This window comes from Rhinatrema bivittatum, chromosome 5 (assembly GCF_901001135.1).
Source record: "Rhinatrema bivittatum chromosome 5, aRhiBiv1.1, whole genome shotgun sequence".
NCBI classification, from domain to species: Eukaryota; Metazoa; Chordata; class Amphibia; order Gymnophiona; family Rhinatrematidae; genus Rhinatrema; species Rhinatrema bivittatum.
Window position 1 is genome coordinate 20,225,127 of NC_042619.1, and position 21,817 is coordinate 20,246,943.

At 43.0% G+C, this 21,817-nt stretch overlaps 1 protein-coding gene across 2 annotated transcripts in view; it reads left to right on the top strand.

Moving 5' to 3' along the window:
• C2CD3 (C2 domain containing 3 centriole elongation regulator) overlaps window positions 1-21,817 on the top strand; it is a 429,817-nt gene that overhangs the window by 296,908 nt on the left and 111,092 nt on the right. For both annotated transcript variants that reach the window (XM_029602105.1, XM_029602106.1), the window contains exons 26-27: window positions 13,527-13,591; window positions 16,833-17,038. In XM_029602105.1, the coding sequence (XP_029457965.1) occupies window positions 13,527-13,591; window positions 16,833-17,038 (271 nt within the window). The remainder of the gene's footprint in view (window positions 1-13,526; window positions 13,592-16,832; window positions 17,039-21,817) is intronic.

Below are 21,817 nucleotides of genomic sequence, written 5' to 3' on the forward strand. Positions count from 1 at the left end.
GAAATATTTATTACGTTACGCTATACTTTACACACATTGTTATTTGTAAACCGGGTTGATGTGATGCCTATCATGAAACTCGGTATAACAAAAATAATAAATAAATAAATAAATATTGGCCAGGGGTTCTAATCTATTTTGATGGCATGTCTGAATGACGGTATAGAACATTTGACAAATAAATAATCTCAGGCAGCAGAAAACAGCCTTCTGCTTCCTGCTTCAGCCCTTCTCTTCCTGGATAGCATTCAGGGAACAGGAGGGGAGGGCGGTGGCCTGGAGCAGGCAGAGAAGAGCCACTTTGCTTCCTATCTCTGCAGGGAACAGGAGGGGAGGGGGTAAGGCTGTGAGGCTGGAGAGAACAGTTGAGCAAAGAAGAATTGTTATTGTCTGCAAATTTCTAATTTGTATTTGATAAGGATCTGTCTGTGTTCTGTATGTGTGTCCAAGGTGAAGTTTTCTGTTAGCATGTGGCTTCTATGTAGGGATCTATAACAGTCTGACATGTAGGGATCTATAACAGTCTGACATGCAGGGATCTATAACAGTCTGACTTGTAGGGATCTATAACAGTCTGACTTGTAGGGATCTATAACAGTCTATAACAGTCTGACTTGTAGGGATCTATAACAGTCTGACTTGTAGGGATCTATAACAGTCTATAACAGTCTGACATGCAGGGATCTATAACAGTCTGACTTGTAGGGATCTATAACAGTCTGACTTGTAGGGATCTATAACAGTCTATAACAGTCTGACATGCAGGGATCTATAACAGTCTGACTTGTAGGGATCTATAACAGTCTGACTTGTAGGGATCTATAACAGTCTATAACAGTCTGACTTGTAGGGATCTATAACAGTCTATAAGTCTGACTTGTAGGGATCTATAACAGTCTGACTTGTAGGGATCTATAACAGTCTGACTTGTAGGGATCTATAACAGTCTATAAGTCTGACTTGTAGGGATCTATAACAGTCTGACTTGTAGGGATCTATAACAGTCTATAACAGTCTGACTTGTAGGGATCTATAACAGTCTGACTTGTAGGGATCTATAACAGTCTATAACAGTCTGACATGCAGGGATCTATAACAGTCTGACTTGTAGGGATCTATAACAGTCTGACTTGTAGGGATCTATAACAGTCTATAACAGTCTGACATGCAGGGATCTATAACAGTCTGACTTGTAGGGATCTATAACAGTCTGACTTGTAGGGATCTATAACAGTCTATAACAGTCTGACTTGTAGGGATCTATAACAGTCTATAAGTCTGACTTGTAGGGATCTATAACAGTCTGACTTGTAGGGATCTATAACAGTCTGACTTGTAGGGATCTATAACAGTCTATAAGTCTGACTTGTAGGGATCTATAACAGTCTGACTTGTAGGGATCTATAACAGTCTGACTTGTAGGGATCTATAACAGTCTATAAGTCTGACTTGTAGGGATCTATAACAGTCTGACTTGTAGGGATCTATAACAGTCTGACTTGTAGGGATCTATAACAGTCTATAACAGTCTGACATGTAGGGATCTGTAACAGTCTGACATGTAGGGATCTACAACAGTCTGACATGTAGGGATCCATAACAGTCTATAAGTCTGACATGTAGGGATCTATAACAGTCTGACTTGTAGGGATCTATAACAGTCTATAACAGTCTGACATGTAGGGATCTGTAACAGTCTGACATGTAGGGATCTGTAACAGTCTGATATGTAGGGATCTATAACAGTCTATAACAGTCTGACTTGTAGGGATCTATAACAGTCTGACATGTCCTGTTTTCCCAATAGGCACTGTATTGGTGTTCTAGGCCCCGGTGGAATATTTGCGGTGTTGCCTTTTTCATATAGGGGTGTTGCTTTAGAGCTCTAGGAGTTAGTACTGTTTTGATATGGCAGGTTTGATATGACATCAAGGTTTGTTTCAACTCCTTTTTTTGAGATACCAATGTCATCCCAATAAAGGTACTTGGCACTTCAACGTAGGCTAGCCTAATTCCTCAGGACCATCAATAAGTTACTTACTCCAGCAGTACCTTACTGCAGTTTCATATCCCTAACCAAAGGACTCTGGGCATGTCTGTTTCCAGGGGACTTCTTCCTGGGTCTTTGTCCCCTCTCCTTCTGACGGAGGCAGAGTTTGAGTTACACTAATTTCCCTAAAGTCTAAATCCGTTTCAGCTGTCTCTCAATTAGCACCATATGTTCCCATGGCTGCTGGCCAGATCCTGTTTAATTCTCTGCCCTGTGCTTCCTGTTCCACCTGGATTTTACAGTCCCATAGCCAACTCTTATTCAGTTTTCTTTTCCATTTTGAAACCGTGTTCCCTGGGGACTTGCCATCAGAGCTCCCTCTGCTGAAGTTTCTATTTCTTACACTACAGGCAGCTTCAGCTTCATCAAAATGTACAATACATATATATAATCTCAAAGTTTAATGCTTAAAAATGTCTAATTATGTGTTTACAAGATTTCTTGCAAGGATGGTGGTGGGGCCATAATGATAGTTGAGTTTACCTAGATCTTGGGTGGAGGAGGATCTATGGGCCTGAAAGGTATTTAGGTAGAAGGAGGGGCACAAGGCTGAAAATTCACCTAAGAGGCCTAATACATTGCACTGGCACTGCTCATAGCATAAGGTTCCTAATGCCACACTTAATCCAGCCCACTCAGGGCAGGAGGAGGAAGATACCTCTTGAGACATTTGCATGCTTCTGCACAAGCCAGAAGACAGAGATACACTTGTGTCAGTCCACATGGCCTGGAAGGAGGAGGCGGCGGCATGCGGATTCCCTCCTGACAGTTGTCTTAGAGGAGAAAAGCTGCAGCAGTGGGCCAACAGCATGAAATTAGGGGTGGAAGGGAAATAGAAGAGTGCTAGGGTCAGATAGGGAGAATAGCGCTGGAAGAAATAAAAGGAGCCATCTGTAAAAGTTTGCTCAGGACCCTTTAAGCAGTTAAAGTGTACCTGAGTTTTCCACAAAGTACTTATAACTATACAACAGGATTTCTCAGCTCCAGTCCTTAAGGACTGCGAACAGACCAGGTTTTCCGAATAACCAGAATATGCAAACTAACCCATTCTTGGACCTAGTATATGCAGGTATCTCTGATGAATACTTATTGTGGATATCCTGACAACTTGGCCTTACAAATCTGTGCGGAGAACCATGCTTTAGAAAATGATTTTAATTAATAAAAAGCATACAAGTGCTCAATAACAGCTCCATATGTTAGTTTAAGTCCCGAGGCTGCTTAGGGCTCTGAGCACTAGGGTTAACATTTGTGGTCACATTGGGAGGGGTAGATGGAAAACTTTGGCACCCTGGTCTCTCTCTTTTTTTTTTTTCTTTTCTAAAGATCTCCTCTTCCCATTGTTTCAATGCAGAAGTACAGGGTCCGAATGAGGTCCTGCAAGTTATGGTGGAGAAGGGCGCTCGTAATGGAAATGTAAGGCATATAAGAAATTAACTGTCCTTGTCTTGTTTAATAAAGATTATCTGGAAAACCTTGTTTTAAGCAACTTAGCAACTGCTAAGAGCAGACTTGTCTCCAAGACTTCTGTTTTTTAACACAGAGAGACAAGACAAATTCTTCAAGGCATGTGTGCTAACCAGACTTCATACACCAATCAGTATGAACATGAAGGCTGTGTTTTATTTTAGTGGGATGCTGGCCACAATGTTCCAGATTATTGTATCAGAGAGCAGTCTGTCAGTCCCCCCATAACCGTTCATATCATCCTGTCATTGTTCCATGCAACACAGGGAGGGAGGCAAGCAGGTTGGGAATGGATAAGCTGCATCATGATATGATCATGCACTTTAATGAATTTGGTTTTGTCCTTAATGTTTGATACGTCAGTTATTTGTAGTTTAAATTCACCATTTGTTATTTAAATATCTTTGGTTTATACAAAACGACCTTGCTTCTAATTTGTAGTTTTAGTAAATGACTCAGGAGTTTGTGAGAATTCTTTATGGGGGGGTGGTATGTTTTAGAATAATAAAAATGGATGTTTTGTAACCTTAAGAAGTATTATACGAAGTCACAAACTACATTGTGTTAACCAGAACATTAAATACATCGAAGAAGATCAGGTTTAAAGCCTTTTGAAGTTTGTGATTGTCTCAAGTACACAAAGCGGCCGATGCAATAAAGGCGCGTAGAAAGCGGGCGCTGAACAGTCAGCGCCCGCTCTCTTAACGCACACATGGTGCCGCAAAGGGGGGGGGGTGCCATACAATATTTAAATTAGGGGGTCACGCCGAGTTTACCGGCGTCAGTCTTCATAACGCGGCGGTCTGCCGAGTTTGGCGGGTTTTTTTCTGCTTTTTTGTACTTCTTTTCATTGCGCTCAGCTATTAACGCCTGCTCCAGGCAGGCGTTAATAGCTGAGCGATAAATGTGCGTCTGATACGCACATTTATCTTTTTGCATTGGGAGTGAATGAGTAATAGGCTCTGTTGTTCTGTTGTGATTCATTCAAATTATCGGGCCGATTCCGTACAGTCCACAGGAGAGCGAGCGAATGCGCGCACAGGACACTCTCCTGTGCGCGCGATTCTGTATTTAAATGAGGCCTGGCGGTAAAAACAGGCAAATGGAGGCGCTAGGGACACTAGCGCGTCCCTAGCGCCTCCTTTTGGACCGGAGCGGTGGCTGTCAGCGGGTTTGACAACCGACGCTCAATTTTGCCGGCGTTGGTTCTCGAGCCTGCTGACAGCCATGGGCTCGGAAACCGGACACCGGCAAAATTGAGCGTCCGGTTTTCAAGCCGCCGGCCAACTTCAGAATTTTTTTTCTTTTTTTTTTTTTTTTTTACTTTTGGAACGTTTCGGGACCTCCGACTTAATGTCACCATGATATTTTATTTATTTATTTATTTATTTAATTTTATATACCAGCAACCGTTTGCACATCGTGCCGGTTTACAAGTAACTTACAACAAAAGATATATAGGCGTAGCCTTTACAGAGAACGGTGTATAACATAAACGCAGTAACAGAATAAATAACTAAATAACTAAGGGAGGGATGGAGGGGGGTAGTGGAGACAAATGGGGGGGCAGGGGGAGGGTGCAAACAGACACATGGGGATAAGATATGAATTGGGATTCGAGGGAGAAATATGTACACTTGTTATATACAAAAATTGTATGAATCATTAGGGGGGGAGGGTATTGGGTGTAGGACCTGAACGGGGGATGTTGGAGAGAGATGAGGGTTGGGCTAGCATGTTGGTTGGTGGAGCTGATGAGGAAAGGGGGTATGCTTGGAGGAAAAGCCAGGTTTTGAGTTTCTTTTTGAAAGTAGGTGTGGAGGTTTCGGTACGTAGGTCAAGAGGCATAGAGTTCCAGAGGGATGGGCCTGCAAGGGAAAGGGCTCTATTGGTGGTGGAGATGAGTCTAGTGGATTTTATGGAGGGGGGGATAAGGGTTCCACGGAGGGAAGCACGGGTGGGTCTTGTGGAGGTACGAGGGAGGAAGGGTGGGTTTAGCCAGTTGTAGTGTTCGTTAGTAATACTTTTGTGGATGAGGGTGAGGGTCTTGTAAATAATTCGTGAGTGAATGGGAAGCCAGTGGAGATCAATGAGGGTGGGAGTGATGTGGTCTTTCTTATTGACATTGGTGAGGATACGAGCAGTAGCGTTTTGGAGGAGTTGTAGAGGTTTGATGTGGGTAGAAGGGAGTCCAAGTAGGAGAGCGTTACAGTAGTCAATTTTCGAAAAAATTATGGATTGGAGTACTGTACGGAAATCGGAAAAGTAGAGAAGGGGTTTGAGTTTTTTGAGGGTTTGTAGTTTGAAATAGCAGCTGCTAAGGATAGATTTGATATATGGTTTGAAGGTTAGTTGGTTATCAAGTATAACACCCAGGTTTCTTGTGTTAGAGAGAAGGTTGGGGGAATGGAGGGTGGAGAGAGTGGGTGTGGCTGCATGTCTAGAGGAGACGAGGAGGAGCTCAGTTTTTTTGCGGATTGAGGGCTAGGTGCATGTCAGTGAGGAGCTGGTTTATTGAGGCGAGAATGGTGTTCCAGTTTTGGATAGCAGTGAGCACAGAGTTTTTGAAAGGGATGAGGATTTGCACATCATCCGCATAGATGAAATGTGTGATACCAAGGTTGGAGAGGAGGTTTGTAAATGTTAAATAAGGTGGAAGAGAGGGAGGATCCTTGGGGAACGCCACAGTCGAGATTAACAGGAGGGGATGTAAAATTGTCTGTGAGGACTGTGTAGGTACGGTTTTGGAGGAAGGACTTTATCCAAGAAAGAGCAATACCTGAAATTCCTATACTGATGAGGGTGTTGATGAGGATGTTGTGATTTACGGTGTCGAAAGCGGCGGAAATATCTAGCATGGCAATGAGGTAGGAGTTACCGGCATCCATTCCTTTGATGATTGTATTAAGTCAGAAGGTGCACAGAAGGTGCACAGAAAAGTACTTTTTACTGCTTTTCTGTGCACTTTCCCAGTGCCCGAAGAAATTAAAGGTAGGTGCTAATTTCTGAAAGTAAAATGTGCGGCTTGGCTGCACATTTTACTTTCTGTATCGTGCGGGAATACCTAATAGCGGGTATTAGGTTCGGATTGGACGCGCGTTTTCGGTCCCTTACTAATAAGGGGTAAGGGAAAACGCGCATCCAGTGGCGGGTTAACAGTGCGCTCCATTGACCAATACAGTACAGTGCTCTCCGATGGAGCGCACTGTACTGTATCTGCCTGTATGAGCACTCACATCAGATCCACTTTGGAGTGGAACTCTAAAATTAAATTATATCAGGGATTTGTATTTGTAAAAGAAATCAAAGCATGCTGACTCTGTAGACTTGAAGATGGGGAACAATTTTTAACATAATTCCTGTTGAGTTCGATTTTTCAGCTGTTTTAGATTTAAATAGGCATGCTGATTTAAAAAATGCAGTTAGTTTTCTTCTATCACGTCATGTTTTTTCTCTATAGCCTATCTTAGGCCTGGATTTATCAAAATGCACTAAATATCGCATGCGATAGGAAAAGGGGACTGTTTCAAGTATCTTGTTTTGGCATTTCCTAGCCTGTCATTTTAAAAGATAAAGGCCAGTGTGTTTTGACAGTCCACAGATTCGGCAGCTCATTAAATATGAACATTTCATCAGGACAATGTTAGAACTCCAAAAGAATGCTTGGTTGTCATTCAGAAACCTTGACAAGGACTTTCTTGGAAATACACGAGCACAGAATTACACCGAAATTGTCCAGAAACTCTTGGAGAGCTTCAAAATGCTTTGTTGCAACATGAGCACGAAGGTGCATTTTCTGCATAGCCATCTTGCTGACTTCTTGAAAAACCTTGGTGCAGTCAATGATGAGCAAGGTGAACGATTCCACCAAGATTTGAAAGTTATGGAGGCACGGTATCAGGGTAGATGGGATGTACATATGATGGCTGACTATTGTTGGAGCATCAGGCGAGATTGTCCACAGATTAAACCCTGCCAGAAAAATTATAAGTGTAAATTTTTACCTTAATATGTATGTTTGGTAGCAGAACTTTACTACTTGTACACAATTTGACTTACAGTAACAATATATAGCCTTTGTATGAATAACTCTAAATAAGCAGTAAATTCAGGTAATTTTTTAAAATTTCCTTTGTATGTATATTTTGTATGATTTTTGGGACAAAGGGAGAGTATCCTGTACCTTAAAAAGTTGACATGATAGAGAAAAACTGGGTCATTTTGATTCAAATGTGAAAAGTTAGTCAAAAACAAGTGTCAGATCTAACTCAACGAAAATTATGTTCCCCAGTGTTATACTAGGGAATTTAAATATCAGTAGATGACTTTACAGGGCAAGGTTGTAGTCCAGAGTTGGAAGAATGGGGAAAGATATATTTCCAGCAACTAGGAAGTTATCTTGAGGAGTGATGCTAAAAACGCAATATAGGAAGAATCATACATTATCATAGATCCTGCTATGATAATTCCTATATCTATATGTATTACAGATGAGCATTCATTTTCATTCATTTTGGTAAGTTATATGTGTAAATTTTTTACATGCATAAAATTCAGTTTTATGTATGTAAAACAGCATTTGTGCACATAAATTACTGAAACAAACTGAAAAGAAGGCTGAAACGAATGAACTGAACCAAAACATTTTTGTAGGGGGGAGGCAGGTTGAAGAGGAATTGGATTCAGATGACAATCAACATGGGCCCTGACGTTTAAGATCTGGGGTACTGATACACAGACATAAGTGAAAAAGCACAGGACTGCTTATAAGGCCAAGTCCATAAACAAAACATGTCAGCACTGTCTGAATTTTCAAGAAGGATAATCACCCAGTAAAAATGTTGCTACCAGGAGGAAGTGACATCACCGGAAGAGATGGCAGCTTAAGTCTGTGGCCCCTTCCCCGACCTAGCTATCTTTAGCCATCACAGCACTTCGAACTCTCTGCAGTATCCCTCGGATGGTGTTAGTGTGGCAAGAAGGCTACGAGACGTTGACGAAAAGGAAACAACCCGATCTGAAGCAATTTTCCTTTACCAATCGGAAGGTGGTGCAAGCAATCAGCCTCGTGCAGGTGGCGGAAGATGGCTGTGAGGGTGGGGCCGTGAGTTGCACCCTGGAAATGGTTGTTGCAGATCAGAACATGGACGAGTCTGGCGTACCTTCACAGGCAGACTTTAATAAATGGTTTGCAGAAGTGAGGCAAGATATGGCCAGCATTAAGGCTGAATTTGGCATGATGGTTGCTGAACTGCGGGAAGAGGTAGCAGAACTAGGGCAAAGAGTGGAGGAAACGGAGACTTTCCTCGATGACTAGGCCGCAGATGTGCTCAGCTGTAGGGAAGTCCTGGCAGAACTGACTAAATCATCGGGCGACCTGGAGGAGAAACTGGAAGACTTAGAAAACAGGTCCCGTAGGGTGAATCTTCGCTTCCGTGGCATACAAGAAGCAGCTGAATTCAGAGACTGTTTTCAAGTTGTCCGCAGTATCTGCGCCTTGGTCCTGGAAGCTGAAAGAATGCTGGAAAATGAGCCCACAATTAAGTTGGATAGGGCTCACTGGTCACTTGGTGCACAGCGTGGAAATTTGCCACGCAATATTATAGCATGCTTCCATGATTTTTCAGTCAAAGAAAAAATCTCCCAGCTAGCCAGGAAACAGGGGCCAATACAATGGAGAGACCAGAAAATTGAAATTTTCCATGACTTGTCACCAATAACCATAAGGAAACACTGGGAATTCAAACCTATCATTTCAGTCCTGAAAAGAAAAGAGGTGAGCTACCGTTGGCTTTTCCCTTTTGGGTTATTTTTCACAATTCAAGGCAAAACAGTGAGAGTGAAGATGGTGGCAGCAGTGGCAACATTTCTGCATGAAGTGGGAGTAACGGTCCCAATGAATGAGGATCAAGCCGCTGATCAGACTCTGCGGAAGAGGAGGACTGATAAACCACAGGGGCCGAGGATACCGGGTGCTAGCAGAAGTTCACGAAGGCAGCTGAGCAGTCCCTCGTCACCTGGAATGTTGAGTGACTGATCCGGATAAGGACTTTGAGTTGATGGTTCTGTCTTGGTGTCATGGGCAAAACTATGTGCTTATATTAATTTCTCACAGGGGGAATCTACTTATTGATGGAAGTTTATAGCTCTGCAATCAGGGATGTTATGCCTTTTTAATGTTATATTTTGCTTTCTTGCTAGCTGAGGTTCATGAGGATTTTCAGAGCGGATGGAGGTGAATGACTTGGGATCTCATCTCCCTTGGGCTCATTCCTTATGATGGGGGACATACACCATAGTAGTTTGTGGCATTTTCTTTGTGGGGTGAGGGGAGGGGAGGATGGGGGGAGGAAGGAGCAGAGATTCTGGAAGGTTAGATGTGGGTGGGGTAGACAGGTGTGGATGGATGCATCTTTTAATAGAAAGATGCCGGATAGTGGGGGTGCCATATGAGTAACATTTGTCTTAAAGCGCATGAGGTAGGGGAAAAGGGGGTTTTTCTAATAGTGCGGTTAAAAATGTCACTGAATGTTAAAGGTTTAAACTCTCCCTGAAAGAGAGAGCTGCTGGTGCAGGAATCCGAGACCTTGAGAGCAGGGGACTCACCTAAGAGCCTGGCATGAAAAGTAGTAGCTTAATCAAACTGTCCAAAGCGCAGCTTGATTAAGCTAAGCTTCAACCTAGCTGAGATAGTTATGCATATGAATAGAGTCAAACTAAAATATTTTGAATTTGGAAATTAACTTGATTAAGCTGCTACTTTTCAAGGATACCTTATGAAATTATTATTTCACAAGGTCTATACTTTGTATTTTCCCTGATTAAAAGGACTTTTTATGCTTTAATGAGATGTTTTCTCTATGCTTTAATTATCCAATAATTTATTTATTTATTTATTTAACTTTTTTTTTTATACCGACATTCGCACGAGAATAATAATAATAATAATTGTTGTTTGCATGCAACCACTTGAATGTTAATGCAGCACACGTTTCTTTTTTTATATTTCTTATTGGTTACTGATATTCAGGAATACCTAGATGTTAATAGAAATGGTGCAGTCACACCTACCATACGGGCCGATACAGTAAAGCGAGGCTGCGTGGTTTTAACCTGCTTTGGACGCACGTTTTGAGCGCGTAAGACACGCGATTCAGTAACGGCTTTTACACGTCCTTAGCACTTGCCGAAAAAGACACGTATCCATTTCCGCCCGCCGCATGTATATGATATATTAATGATCGGATTAGCTATTCCCCCCGATACAGTAACGCGCACCCAAATTATCGTGTTTTTAACCAGCTTATTTACCGCGTCTTTAACCTCTATATTTACCGCCTACCCTGTCCCTGGCGTTAGTGTGATGTTCAGTCAGCTTCAGACCGGACAGCGTCATGAACAACATGCATATATTGGCTCTGGCGACCTTTTTCATTCGGTTGAGAAGCAGAATAAGAAATGCCCGGCAAGCGAATTCTACAAGGCAGATTGGAGAGGCCAACAGGGAAAGAGGCGGGAACGTCCATGAACGGAAGCCCCGACCTTGGACGTCGGGCGGGCGCTTAAGGCAGCAGCCATGTACGTTGGAAGGCAGCGGGGCCTCCGATCATGGACGCCCGGAAAGAGGCGGGAACATCCATGGACGTTGGAAGGCAGCATTCCTGTCTGTTTCCAGGCGTCCATGCTCGGAGGCCCCAACCTTCACAGACGCCCGGACATCCTTGCACGTCCATGCTCGGAGGCCCCAACCTTGGACGTCCGGCCGGGCGCTCAAGGCAGCGGCCATGGACGTTTGGAAGGCAGCCGGGCCTCCGATCATGGGCATCCATGCTCGAAGGCCACAACCTTCACAGACGCCCGGACGTGGAAGGTTGGGGGTGGCCTCCAATCAAGGACGTCCGGATGCTCAGGGCAGCGGCCCCAGAGTCCATGTGGGGTCTGTAGAAAAGAACCATCCACTTACCTGCTGGAATGACATTTGGAATGACAGGTATGGCGCCAGCACACACTGGATACTGTATAGGCGCTCTATACCGCTCTATACAGTAAAATGGATTGCGAACGCTTCATAGGTGCACTTTTGACGCTCCATTGCCACCGCGTGGATTTGTGTCTAATTTGAATACTGAATTGCGCGGCTTGCGAACTAAAATGTGCACACGTCAAACACGCGGGCGCCCGGCTCTGCCTCACTTTTTTTTCCGTGTCGGTACTGTATCGGCCTGATAGTTTGGGAGTGTTTGAAATTTGTGCTGAGAGGTAAATTTGTTTCTTGTGCATCATACTTGAGGAAAGAAAGGGAACGATTGAGACTAGGGTTGCTGCAAAAAAATAGCTAGGCCAGAACTTAGAGATAAGAGGCAGCAAGAGAAGTCTGTTCTGGCTCTGTGGAGGCAACGAAGCTGGATTGTCATTGAAACTGCTATTGCGGGGATCCCTTCTCTAGCTAGCTTATTGTGGATTTTAGGATAAACTCGGGAGAGGTGGGATCAATTATCTCCTTACTCCAGAGTAACCATGGCCGAATGGTTTACATTTAGGAAGCGGTTAGTTGGGGATAAATACTGGCATAGGACTTCATTTCTTCTACCTATCGCCTTTCCGCCAGGTAATCGCTCAGATATGGCGGTGCGCTGGAGAAAACTGGGTATAACTAGATTAGGTCAAATTTGGGCTGGGGATAGTATATTAACTTTTGAATTGTTGCGTGAGCAATATTCACTCCGGAACAATTGTTTTTTCTATACACAGGTAGCTTCTTTTATTCGCTCACGGACGCACTGAGGGACTTAAAGCAACCTAAAACTCTATTTGAGATCTATTGTGATAGGGCTGATGGGATCACTAGAGCCATATCAAAAATTTACATCATACTAGTTGGAGTTCTTGAGGTTAAACCTACTCCTATAGTTGCCTGGGAGAAAGATCTCAGGGAAACCATAAATCTACCCTGTGGGGTAGATTTTCAAAGGGTTACGCGTGTAACCCCCGAAAACCTACCCTTGCCTCCCCTTGCGCGCGCCGAGCAAGCCCCAGGACACACGTAAGTCCCGGGGCTTGAAAAAATGGGCGTTCCGGGAGTGGGGCGGTGGGTGGGGCACCGGCCCGAGGGCGTTCCGGGGGCGGGACCAAGGCCTCCGGAACAGCCACTGGGCCAGGGGATGGAGAGCCAGCGCGCGCAAGTTACGCCTGCCTCTGGGCAGGCGTAACTTCTTCGACAAAGGTCGGGGGGGGGGTAGTTAGGGCTGGGGGGCAGGTTAGGGAGGGGAAGGTGCAGGGGGGGGGACGGAGGAAGGTGGCTCGGCGCACACAAGTTGCACAATTGTGCACCCCCTTGCGCGCACTGACCCTGGATTTTATAACATTCGCACGGCTGCGCGCGCATGTTATAAAATCGGGCGTAGATTTGTTCGCGCCAGGTTGCGCAAACAAATCCACGCCCGCGCGCATGTTATAAAATCTGGCCCAATGTGTGATTTAAAGGCTTTACAATAAACATTAAATTGAAAAAAAAATATTGCTAGCAGTAAATGTTTTATGGGTTATCATAAGGCTTGGGAATAGCTGCACGGAGTGGCAGTTCTACCCTTAAGAAAACCATGGGGTAACCTGTACGGCGCAGCAGATACTACCATAAGAAGCTTGCTGGGCAGACTGGATGGACCGGTTAGACCTTTTCTGCAATCATTACTATTTTACTGTGTTACATCTCTAAGACATATGTATGATTCTCTCATCTCTTTTACAAACTAAAACCCTTTTTGTAGGGCAATTGAATAATGACTGTTTCTGATTGCTGGTGCAGCTCATAAGTTTCAAACTTATATTGATTCAGCCACTTCTTATATAATTAGTATGCATCCAATATACAATATATGCATTTATTGTTTTTCTTTTATTGTCTCAAGGAAACAGTAAAAAAAAAAAACAAACTGTAAAGTTATAGCTAAGAAAGTCAAAAATTGCACCAACTTGGTATGTCACTTTTTTTAATTTTTTTTTTCAATAGATTATCTAAGGAACTTTTATTGGAGACACAACAAACCTTGGTCTTTAAAGTGTGGCATAAAACAGGTAAGCAGGCTGAATGAACAATGTCTCTTCTCTTGTGTTTCCTCAAGTAAATTTTAAAAGCGCGCGTGCTCCCATAGACACATGTATTGGGCATGCAAGCAAAAATACGCTTAATTTCATATTGTGCGTGCAAGTACACGCGTATCATTTAAAATATCCCTACTGCGCGTATGTGTGGAGCCTTTATGCACAAGTGACCCAGGTTGGTGGGGGGGAGGGAGCCTCTGTTAGAGAGACAGTTTGACACTCTATACATCTCCCACTGTAAGACAGGCACTTTCAACTCAGGGCGGGTTTTGGGGGGGTCGCCCCTGGTGTCCAGGATCCCTCTGACCCAAAATCTCCAGACTTGCGCCTCATCAGGACCAGTAGTAAAGTTATGCAGGTAATATGGAGTGCGTTACCATGTTCAGCCTTGCAGAATTTGGGGGTTACGTGCATAAGTCTTGGCCCCACCCCGGAACTCCCAGCCCCCACCCCTTTTCTACCTCCTTATTCTTGACGTATGCCAAGGGATGTACGCGCATACTTCCTGGCTTCTTAAAATTCGCATTGCTCACGTGCGGCCCATATACGTGTGTATTGGGCTGTTTTGTGTGAGTAACACTTTTGACTGTCTGATCTTAGCGAGGTTGGAGGTTTTCATGTTGGGACATCGTGCTTGCTCCCAGCTTAACTTTACTGACTATAATAAGCTTGGTGAAGGAGTAAACTGTTCCCAGCTAGATGGCTTTTATTAAGTACCTTGTGCTAGGCATCTTCTACAGTAGTATCTTCAATAAGAAAAACTATGCCAAACTTTTTGGAAAGAAATTAAGCCATTTAGCCATATGTAGTATTGGCACCTGTTACAGGAATGGATTAGAAATTATCTGATTGAGAGATGACAGTGATTAGTAAAAAAAATGGAACCTACTTTAAGAAGAGTGATAAGTGGAGCGCCTCAAGGATCAGTTCTGGGACCAGTTATGTTCAATATTTTTGTGAGCAATATTGCAGCTGGGATTCAGTGTCATGAAATGCAGAGGTCATGCATTTGAGATACAGTAATCCTAAGCACTATACATGAGGGAGGGTGCAAGGTCGGGGCATGAGACTTTGGGGTGATAGTGTTCAGACGTCTGAAGGTAGCAAAGCAATGTGACAAGGCAGTAGCTAAGGCCAGAGGGATGCTGGGCTGCACAGGGAGAGCATAACCAGCAGGCAAAAGGAGATGATGATGCTCCTGTACAAGTCTTTGATGAGGCCTCACCTAGAGTACTGTGTTCAGTTTTGAAGGCTATATCTCAAATCTGAAAAAAAAATAGTGCAGGATAAAAGCAGTCCAGAGGAAGGCAACCAAAATGATGTGGGGTCTCCATCAGAATCTAAGTGCATCAGGATGGCCCATCTTGGATATTTGGTTTCCCTAGCCAGATCTGATTCTGTTCAGATTGAAACTGAACTTTCTGTGCCAGCTGAGATTGACCCAGCTCTCCTTGGTTCATATTTTGTAAGAAAGTCAATCTCCAAATCTGAAGCAGCCTGACTCTGAGTTGTTAAATCTCAAGCAGATTGCAAGAAATTGCAGGAGGAATTTAAGAGACAGGGAGACTGAGCAGCCAAATGGCAGACTGCATTTAATGTGGACAAGTGCAAAGTGATGCACATGGGGAAAAGTAATCCAAACTGTAGTTACCAACATTAGTTTCCGTACAGGAGTTGCCATTCAGGAAAAGGATTTAGGCATCATCATGGACAATACATTGAAATCTTCGGTTCAATGTAAGGTAGCAGTCAAAAAAGCAATTAGAATGTTAGGAATTATTATGAAGGTAATGACGAGTAAAATAGAAAATATCATAATATCTCTGTATTGCTCCATTGTGCAGTTCTGGTTGCCACATCTCAAAGAAGATATAGCAGACCTGGAAAAGGTTTAGAGGAGGCAACCAAAATGATAAAGGGAATGGAACTGTTCCCCTATGAAGAAAGGCTGAAGAGGTTAAGGCTTTTCAGCTTGGAGAAGAGATGGCTGAGGGGAGATAATAGAGGTCTATAAAATCATGAGTGGAGTAGAACAAGTCAGTGTGATTTAATGTTTATTCTTTCAAAAAATATAAATACTAGGGGACACTCCATGAAGTTACTAAGTAGCATGTTTAAAACAAATTAGAGAGAATACTTTTTCACTCAACGTACAATTAAGTTCTGGAATTAATTTCCAGAGGATTTGGTTAAGGCAGTTAGTGTAGCTGGGTTTAAAAAAAAAGTTTGGATAAGTTCCTGGAAAAAAAAACTCTGTAACCCATTATTAACATGGTAGACTTGAGGAAAGCCACTGCTTATCCCTGGGTATAAAAAGCAGGACAAAATTTAAAAAACTCTGCTATGTCTACAAATGCTTGAATAAACAGGCCCCTGAATATCTCTCAGCCCTCAAGGGAATTTCAGTCTGCTGAAATGGCTCTTTTCTCTCCATCACTGACCACTACTTGATTGTCCTGCACGAGATTCTGCGCTTTCAGATGTACATATCATAAATTTGGAGCAAAGTACCACTAACCCTGAGCCTGAAGCCATACTACCTCAAGTTCAGGAAAAAAAGCTAAGACGTGACTTTCAGCTAATCCTTCCTCTAAGTCCCACATCTTCAACCCAACTTCCTGAACATCCGACAGAGTGTTGTACACAACTGGATCGTGAAACTATTCACATGGGATTTCCTATATGGATCCCAATGCTTCATTGCAAATTCTGATTTAACTGCAAGCTGTTCATTTCAGTTTATTGTAATCCGCCTTGACACCAACTTTGGGAAAAGGCAGAATATTAAGTTTTCATAAAAATAATAATTAAGCAAGATAGAATCTATCTACTGTTGGGATCCTGCCAGGTTCTTGTGGGTTGGCCACTGTTGGAATCAGGATATACTGGACTTGATGGACCCTTGCTCTGACTTAATATGGCAGTTCTTATGTTCCTGTGTTCTTACCGCATTCACCAGGTAAGGGATGACAAGAAGATTTCTCACAATATAGGTGGCACTTCCACCTAACCCAAGATTTCTGTCAGCAAGTTTACAAGAATTAGATATCAAGTGAGTTTTCTGATTGAATCCTCTGTTTGTTCCATCTTAACAGGCCTGGCGCCCCCACTGAATCACTTCCACAGTGTTCCCAGATAGCAAATGCACTTCAGAGAGATGCGTAAAAGGTTGGGTTTTTATTATGGTAATTATTTGTTTTGTTTTTCACCATAGATGTTGAACGAGTAATTGGGTTTGCATCTGTGGATCTCTCGCCACTTCTGTCTGGTTTCCTGTCTGTCTGCGGTTGGTACAATATTAGTGACTTTAGTGGACAGTGCCAAGGACAGATTAAAGTCTCCATTACTCCTCTTGAAGATGTACTTCATCTCAAGGAAGAAAGACGGGTGAGGAGTCAGTCCAGAGAGCCCATCACTTCGGTATGTACTGAAGGTCTCTTCTAGAACCTAAATACAACAGGCTCCTCTTCAAGGAAGAGCTTGACCCACAATAACATTTCCAAGATTGCTAGCATAAGCAATTCACATTTTAAATTCTTGATTTCCTTCCTTGTAGGAATCTCTAATTTTTAGAAATCCTGTCTGTTTACATATTTTATATCAGAAATGTTGCTACCTTTATTTTAAGCTCTAGAAATTAAGAAGAAACATATTGGAAATGCATTGTACTATTAAAATGTGAAATGTTATAATTTTTCTCTTGATCAATAATCTGCCAAAGAAGGAAAATGCAAATGCTATATGAAGATATAGTAATTGGCTAGATCATTTTCAAGTGCTGTCTTCAATAAGATGATTGGCACCTATGGTGCTGTTCTCTCTTTCTTCAGCTTTTCTCTGTTTCACCTATGTTTCTAGAACTTTGAATATTTTTTAGTGTTTTCACCCCAGACTGCTCTGTTTTCCTCATACCTTTCACCCTCTGTCATGCCCTCCGGTATGAGATTAGCTAATTTGCCATCAGATTCTCTGAGTACAAGACCAGCAAATCTCCTTTTCCTTTTAGCCAGGTCTTCTGTTAGATTCTTCCACCTACCATCATTTCACCCACACTCTCATCTGAGCTCATGCACTTTGAGCTAATCTTCAGAATTTGTATTGCACCACATTTCAAATGCATTTATTCATGATCTCTTTACTATATATCTGTTTCAATTCTGTATCCTACCTCTAAGATGATGTCTGTATATGGTAGCCTTTTCCTTAGGTCTAAATTTAATTCCTCTTAAATTCCCTTTCCTTATCATCCACCAAACTAGTCCAGAATGCCTGCATTTTGTCCTCCTACCAGCAAATGGAAACGGATAACAACTGTTTTGCTGACACCACTCTATATAGGGCAGTGTGAAGCCTGCAGCACTTGAGTATTTCTCTGTCTTCAGCAGATGGTGGAGGTGTAAAGCTTGCAGCTTAATTATGTGGTGAATTTGGCTCCTGGAGGATTTGCTCCCTCGTTGAGTAAGGGTGAGCAGGAGAGTTGGTGACCTTTTCTGGCTTGGACCCTTCAGAGGTGTAGTGGGTTTGAAAGCCAGAAAAGTTTGATACCGTCTTCGCCCCATCCCCTTTTTTTCTGCTTCTTCAGTCCTGGACTGGATGGCAGATGAGAAGTGGAGTGCTACACTATTTCTGGCCAGGAAAGTACTTGCCTTCCTTTTTTAACTCATTGTCTGCCTCCCTTAAGGAGGAGTTCTATTTAGGGCTATAAAGCTGAAAAAAAAAAGCAATTTTCTCCTTCTCCGGCTCCTGCAGTGGCTGAACTTATCGGAGGCAGTCTAGAGGCAGCTGTTTGAGGTCGACTGTTGTATTTGCTTTCTTTTGGAGTTTGTGGCACAGGAGATGTTTTGTGGGTCTTGAGGTATCTCCCACAGAGTATGACAAACACTGTCCCTTATGTGGAGGATGGTGCGGCGGTTGTTCCGCTGTGAGGAGCTGATTGCAGGTCTGGCGCAGCAGCAAGGAAATTCCCCCTTGTGGAATTTCCGGGAAAGGGGCAGGTTTTGAAGAGTTCTCTCTGCCAATTTCTGCTGGGCCCAGTGCAGGTCCTTCTGGGGGAGGGAAGCCTGCAGGTCTAGGAGTAGCGGCCAGCTTCAGTTCTAGCAACTGCATCGACCCTTCCAATTAAAATGTCTCTGGTCCTTCGACACATTCTCTGGTGGGGGGGTGGGCAGGAGGGGGTCTCTCACGCTTCCTCTACCCCTTTTTCAGCAGAATTTGTCTTTTTAATGCATGAAGTCTTTTGTATGAAAATGATACCTCTTCAGGGAGGGACAGTTCCTTTTTTGCTTTTGGCTGGGTGGGACCCTAAAAGACGGGGTCAGAGTCCAGAAAAGAGATCTAAGTTAGAGCCAGAGGAGGATCCAAATGAGGGGGTCAGCTTTCTCAGGGCTGACTCCCTGGGTGAATTAGCTGAAGGTCAGGACTTAGGGGGATAGTGAACTAGAGGATGAGCCTTTAGAAAAGGGCGAAATCATACTGGCAGAGGGCAATGATCCCAGGATCATCTGCCTTTTTATGAAAGAAGAACTCCCTCTGATTATCACGTAAGCCTTAGCTAAGTTAAGTATTAAGGAGACTTCTGTAGAGCCTACAGAGGAAAGGGAGGACCTGATATTGCAGGGTCTGTGAAAGTTGGTCAGCACCTTTCCTTTTCACAGAATTGTGAGATCTCTGGTAAATGTGGAGTGGGATTCTCCAGAAGCAGGCTTGAAAGTAGGCAGGGCCATGGCAACGCTCTGTCCGCTTCTTACTGAGGGTATGGAACTTCTTTCATCACCACTGGACACTGTGGTCTCAGTAATGAAAAAGACCACTATACCAATTAAAGGCAGCGCAGCCCTGAAAGATATTCTGGATAGAAGAATTAAGGTGAACCTGAAACAATTGTTTGAGGTTGTGGTGCTGTCCATATACCAGTAGCTTTTTGTCAAGGGTGTGTTTGTGCTGAGTTCAACAAATACTGGTTGGAAGCTCCAAAGGTTTCATGCTAAAGGAAACAGAGAAGCTGGAAGCCAGTTTCGCTTTTGTGGTGGATGCCTTGTCCATATCTCAGCTAGAGGAATGGTGTCATCTGTTTCGGCCAGGTGTTTGTTGTGGCTATGAAACTGATTGGTGGAAACAGCCTCCAAATCACATTTGAGTAAGTTGCCCTTTAAGGAGAAACTCCTGTTTGGAGATGACCTGGGGAAACTGGTCAAGCACTTTGGGGATAAGAAGTCCCTCAAGTTGCCTGAGGATAGACCCAAGGATTCTCAGAAGAGGGTGGCCCTGGTAGATCAAAATTCAGAGAGGTGAGACATTACCTGTCAAGGAAGGCTACCTCTTTGAAAAGGGGCAGCCTTGCAGGAAAAGCTTGCTCATTTCTGGTGGAATGGAGGCGTTAACATTACAGGTGGTCCCAATAAGAGACAAGGGGCTCATTCCCTGGTGCAACAGATTGAGGGGATATGGTCCATCAGTTGGTTGGAAACTACGGCTATAAGGACAGCTTTCCAGGAGTTCTTATCCATGGTGAAAGGAAAAGCCGTGAGGATATTTTCCAGCAATACGATGACGGTGGTATATGTGAAACATCAAGAAGTTGCAAAAAGTCTCACGATGGCTGTAGAAGCAGCTCACTTGTTCAACTGGGCGGAGTTGCATTTACAAATTATCTCAGCCTTTCCCATAGCCAGAGTGGAGAATATACAGGCAGGCATTTTGAGTCGGCACACCTTGGATTCAGGAAGGTGGAAACTGTACTCAGCCTTTGCATGATAACTCGCAGATGGGGGTGATCCAACCTGAGATGATATGACCATTTGCAGAAATGCCAAGGCAGTGAGGTTCTTCAATCAAAGACAGGAGGTAGCTTCAATGGGAGTGGATGCATTTTCTCAGCCTTGGCTTCTCCAAAATCTTCTGTACATGTTCCCAGTATGGCCAGTGATGGGGGGGGGATATTTCAATGAAGAGAAAGGCACAAGGATCAGATTGTCATGGTTGCACCAAGTTGGCCCAGGCATCTGTGGTATATGGACCTCATGAGACTCAAATTGGAAGAATCTCTAAAGTTGGGTCAAATACAGGGTCAGTTGCATTAAGGTTCGGTCTTGGTGACCTGGCTATTGAAAGGCAAAGGCTGAGAACTATAGGCTATGCAGCATTGTTGATAACCATCCTTTTACAGGTGAGGAAGAAGTCTACATCACTGGCTTATATACAACTCTGTAAAGTATTTGAGGTTTAGTGTGGGGATGCAGGTATTTTCCTTTTCAAGGCCCCAGTATCTCTGATTCTATCATTTTTACAGAATGAGTTTCAGAAGGGTTTGGCTTTGAATTTAACAGGACACAGATGGCAGACATTCTAATGTCACTCATTTTTTGAGGGGAGTGAAACATTGTCACCCTCCTCTCTAAAGACAGTTTCCTCCTGGGATTTTAATCTGGTTCTTCAGACTTTGTGTGAGGCTCCATTGAGCCCATCAGGAAGAGGACTATTAAGGATTTAACTCTAAAGTCTGTCTTTCTGTTGGCAGTTTGTTTAGCGAGGCATTTTTTGTAACTACAGGCTCTGTCTTGTAAAGATGCATTTCTGCAGTTTTCAGAGACTGGAGTGTCTGTCTATATAGTTCCATCTTTCTTGCCAAACGTAGTTTCATCTTTCATCTAAGTCAGTCTTTGGAACTCCCTTCATTCAAGGGTAGTAAGCCTAAGGGAAAGTTTGAAGATCTTCATTTTCTCGATGTTAAAAATAATTAAATAGACCTTGCTCAGCTATCTTAGTCACTAACTTGTTTAGGCGTTTGAACCACCTGTTCTTTTCAGTGGTCAGAGGAAAGAACAGGTGGCCTCTATGGCAATTATAGCTCGCTGGATTAAGGAAGTAATTTATTTGGCGTACATTTCTAAATATTTAAGGGTTCCTGAGACTTGGGGTGCATTCCATTAGATTTAGATTTATTAAGTTTTATATACCGTCACTAGGTATATGGTTTGTTGTGAACCATCGTAATGGTTCACAACAAAATAAAACATGCAGCTGAATATATCATACAAAATTAATAAACCTAAAATACATTTTAAAATACATTACACCTAAAATACATTAAAATACATTATTAAACCTAAAATACATTATTAAACCTAAAAAAATTTTTAAATCTAAAATACATTTAAATACATTATTAACCTAAAATTTATTTATTTATTTATTTATTTT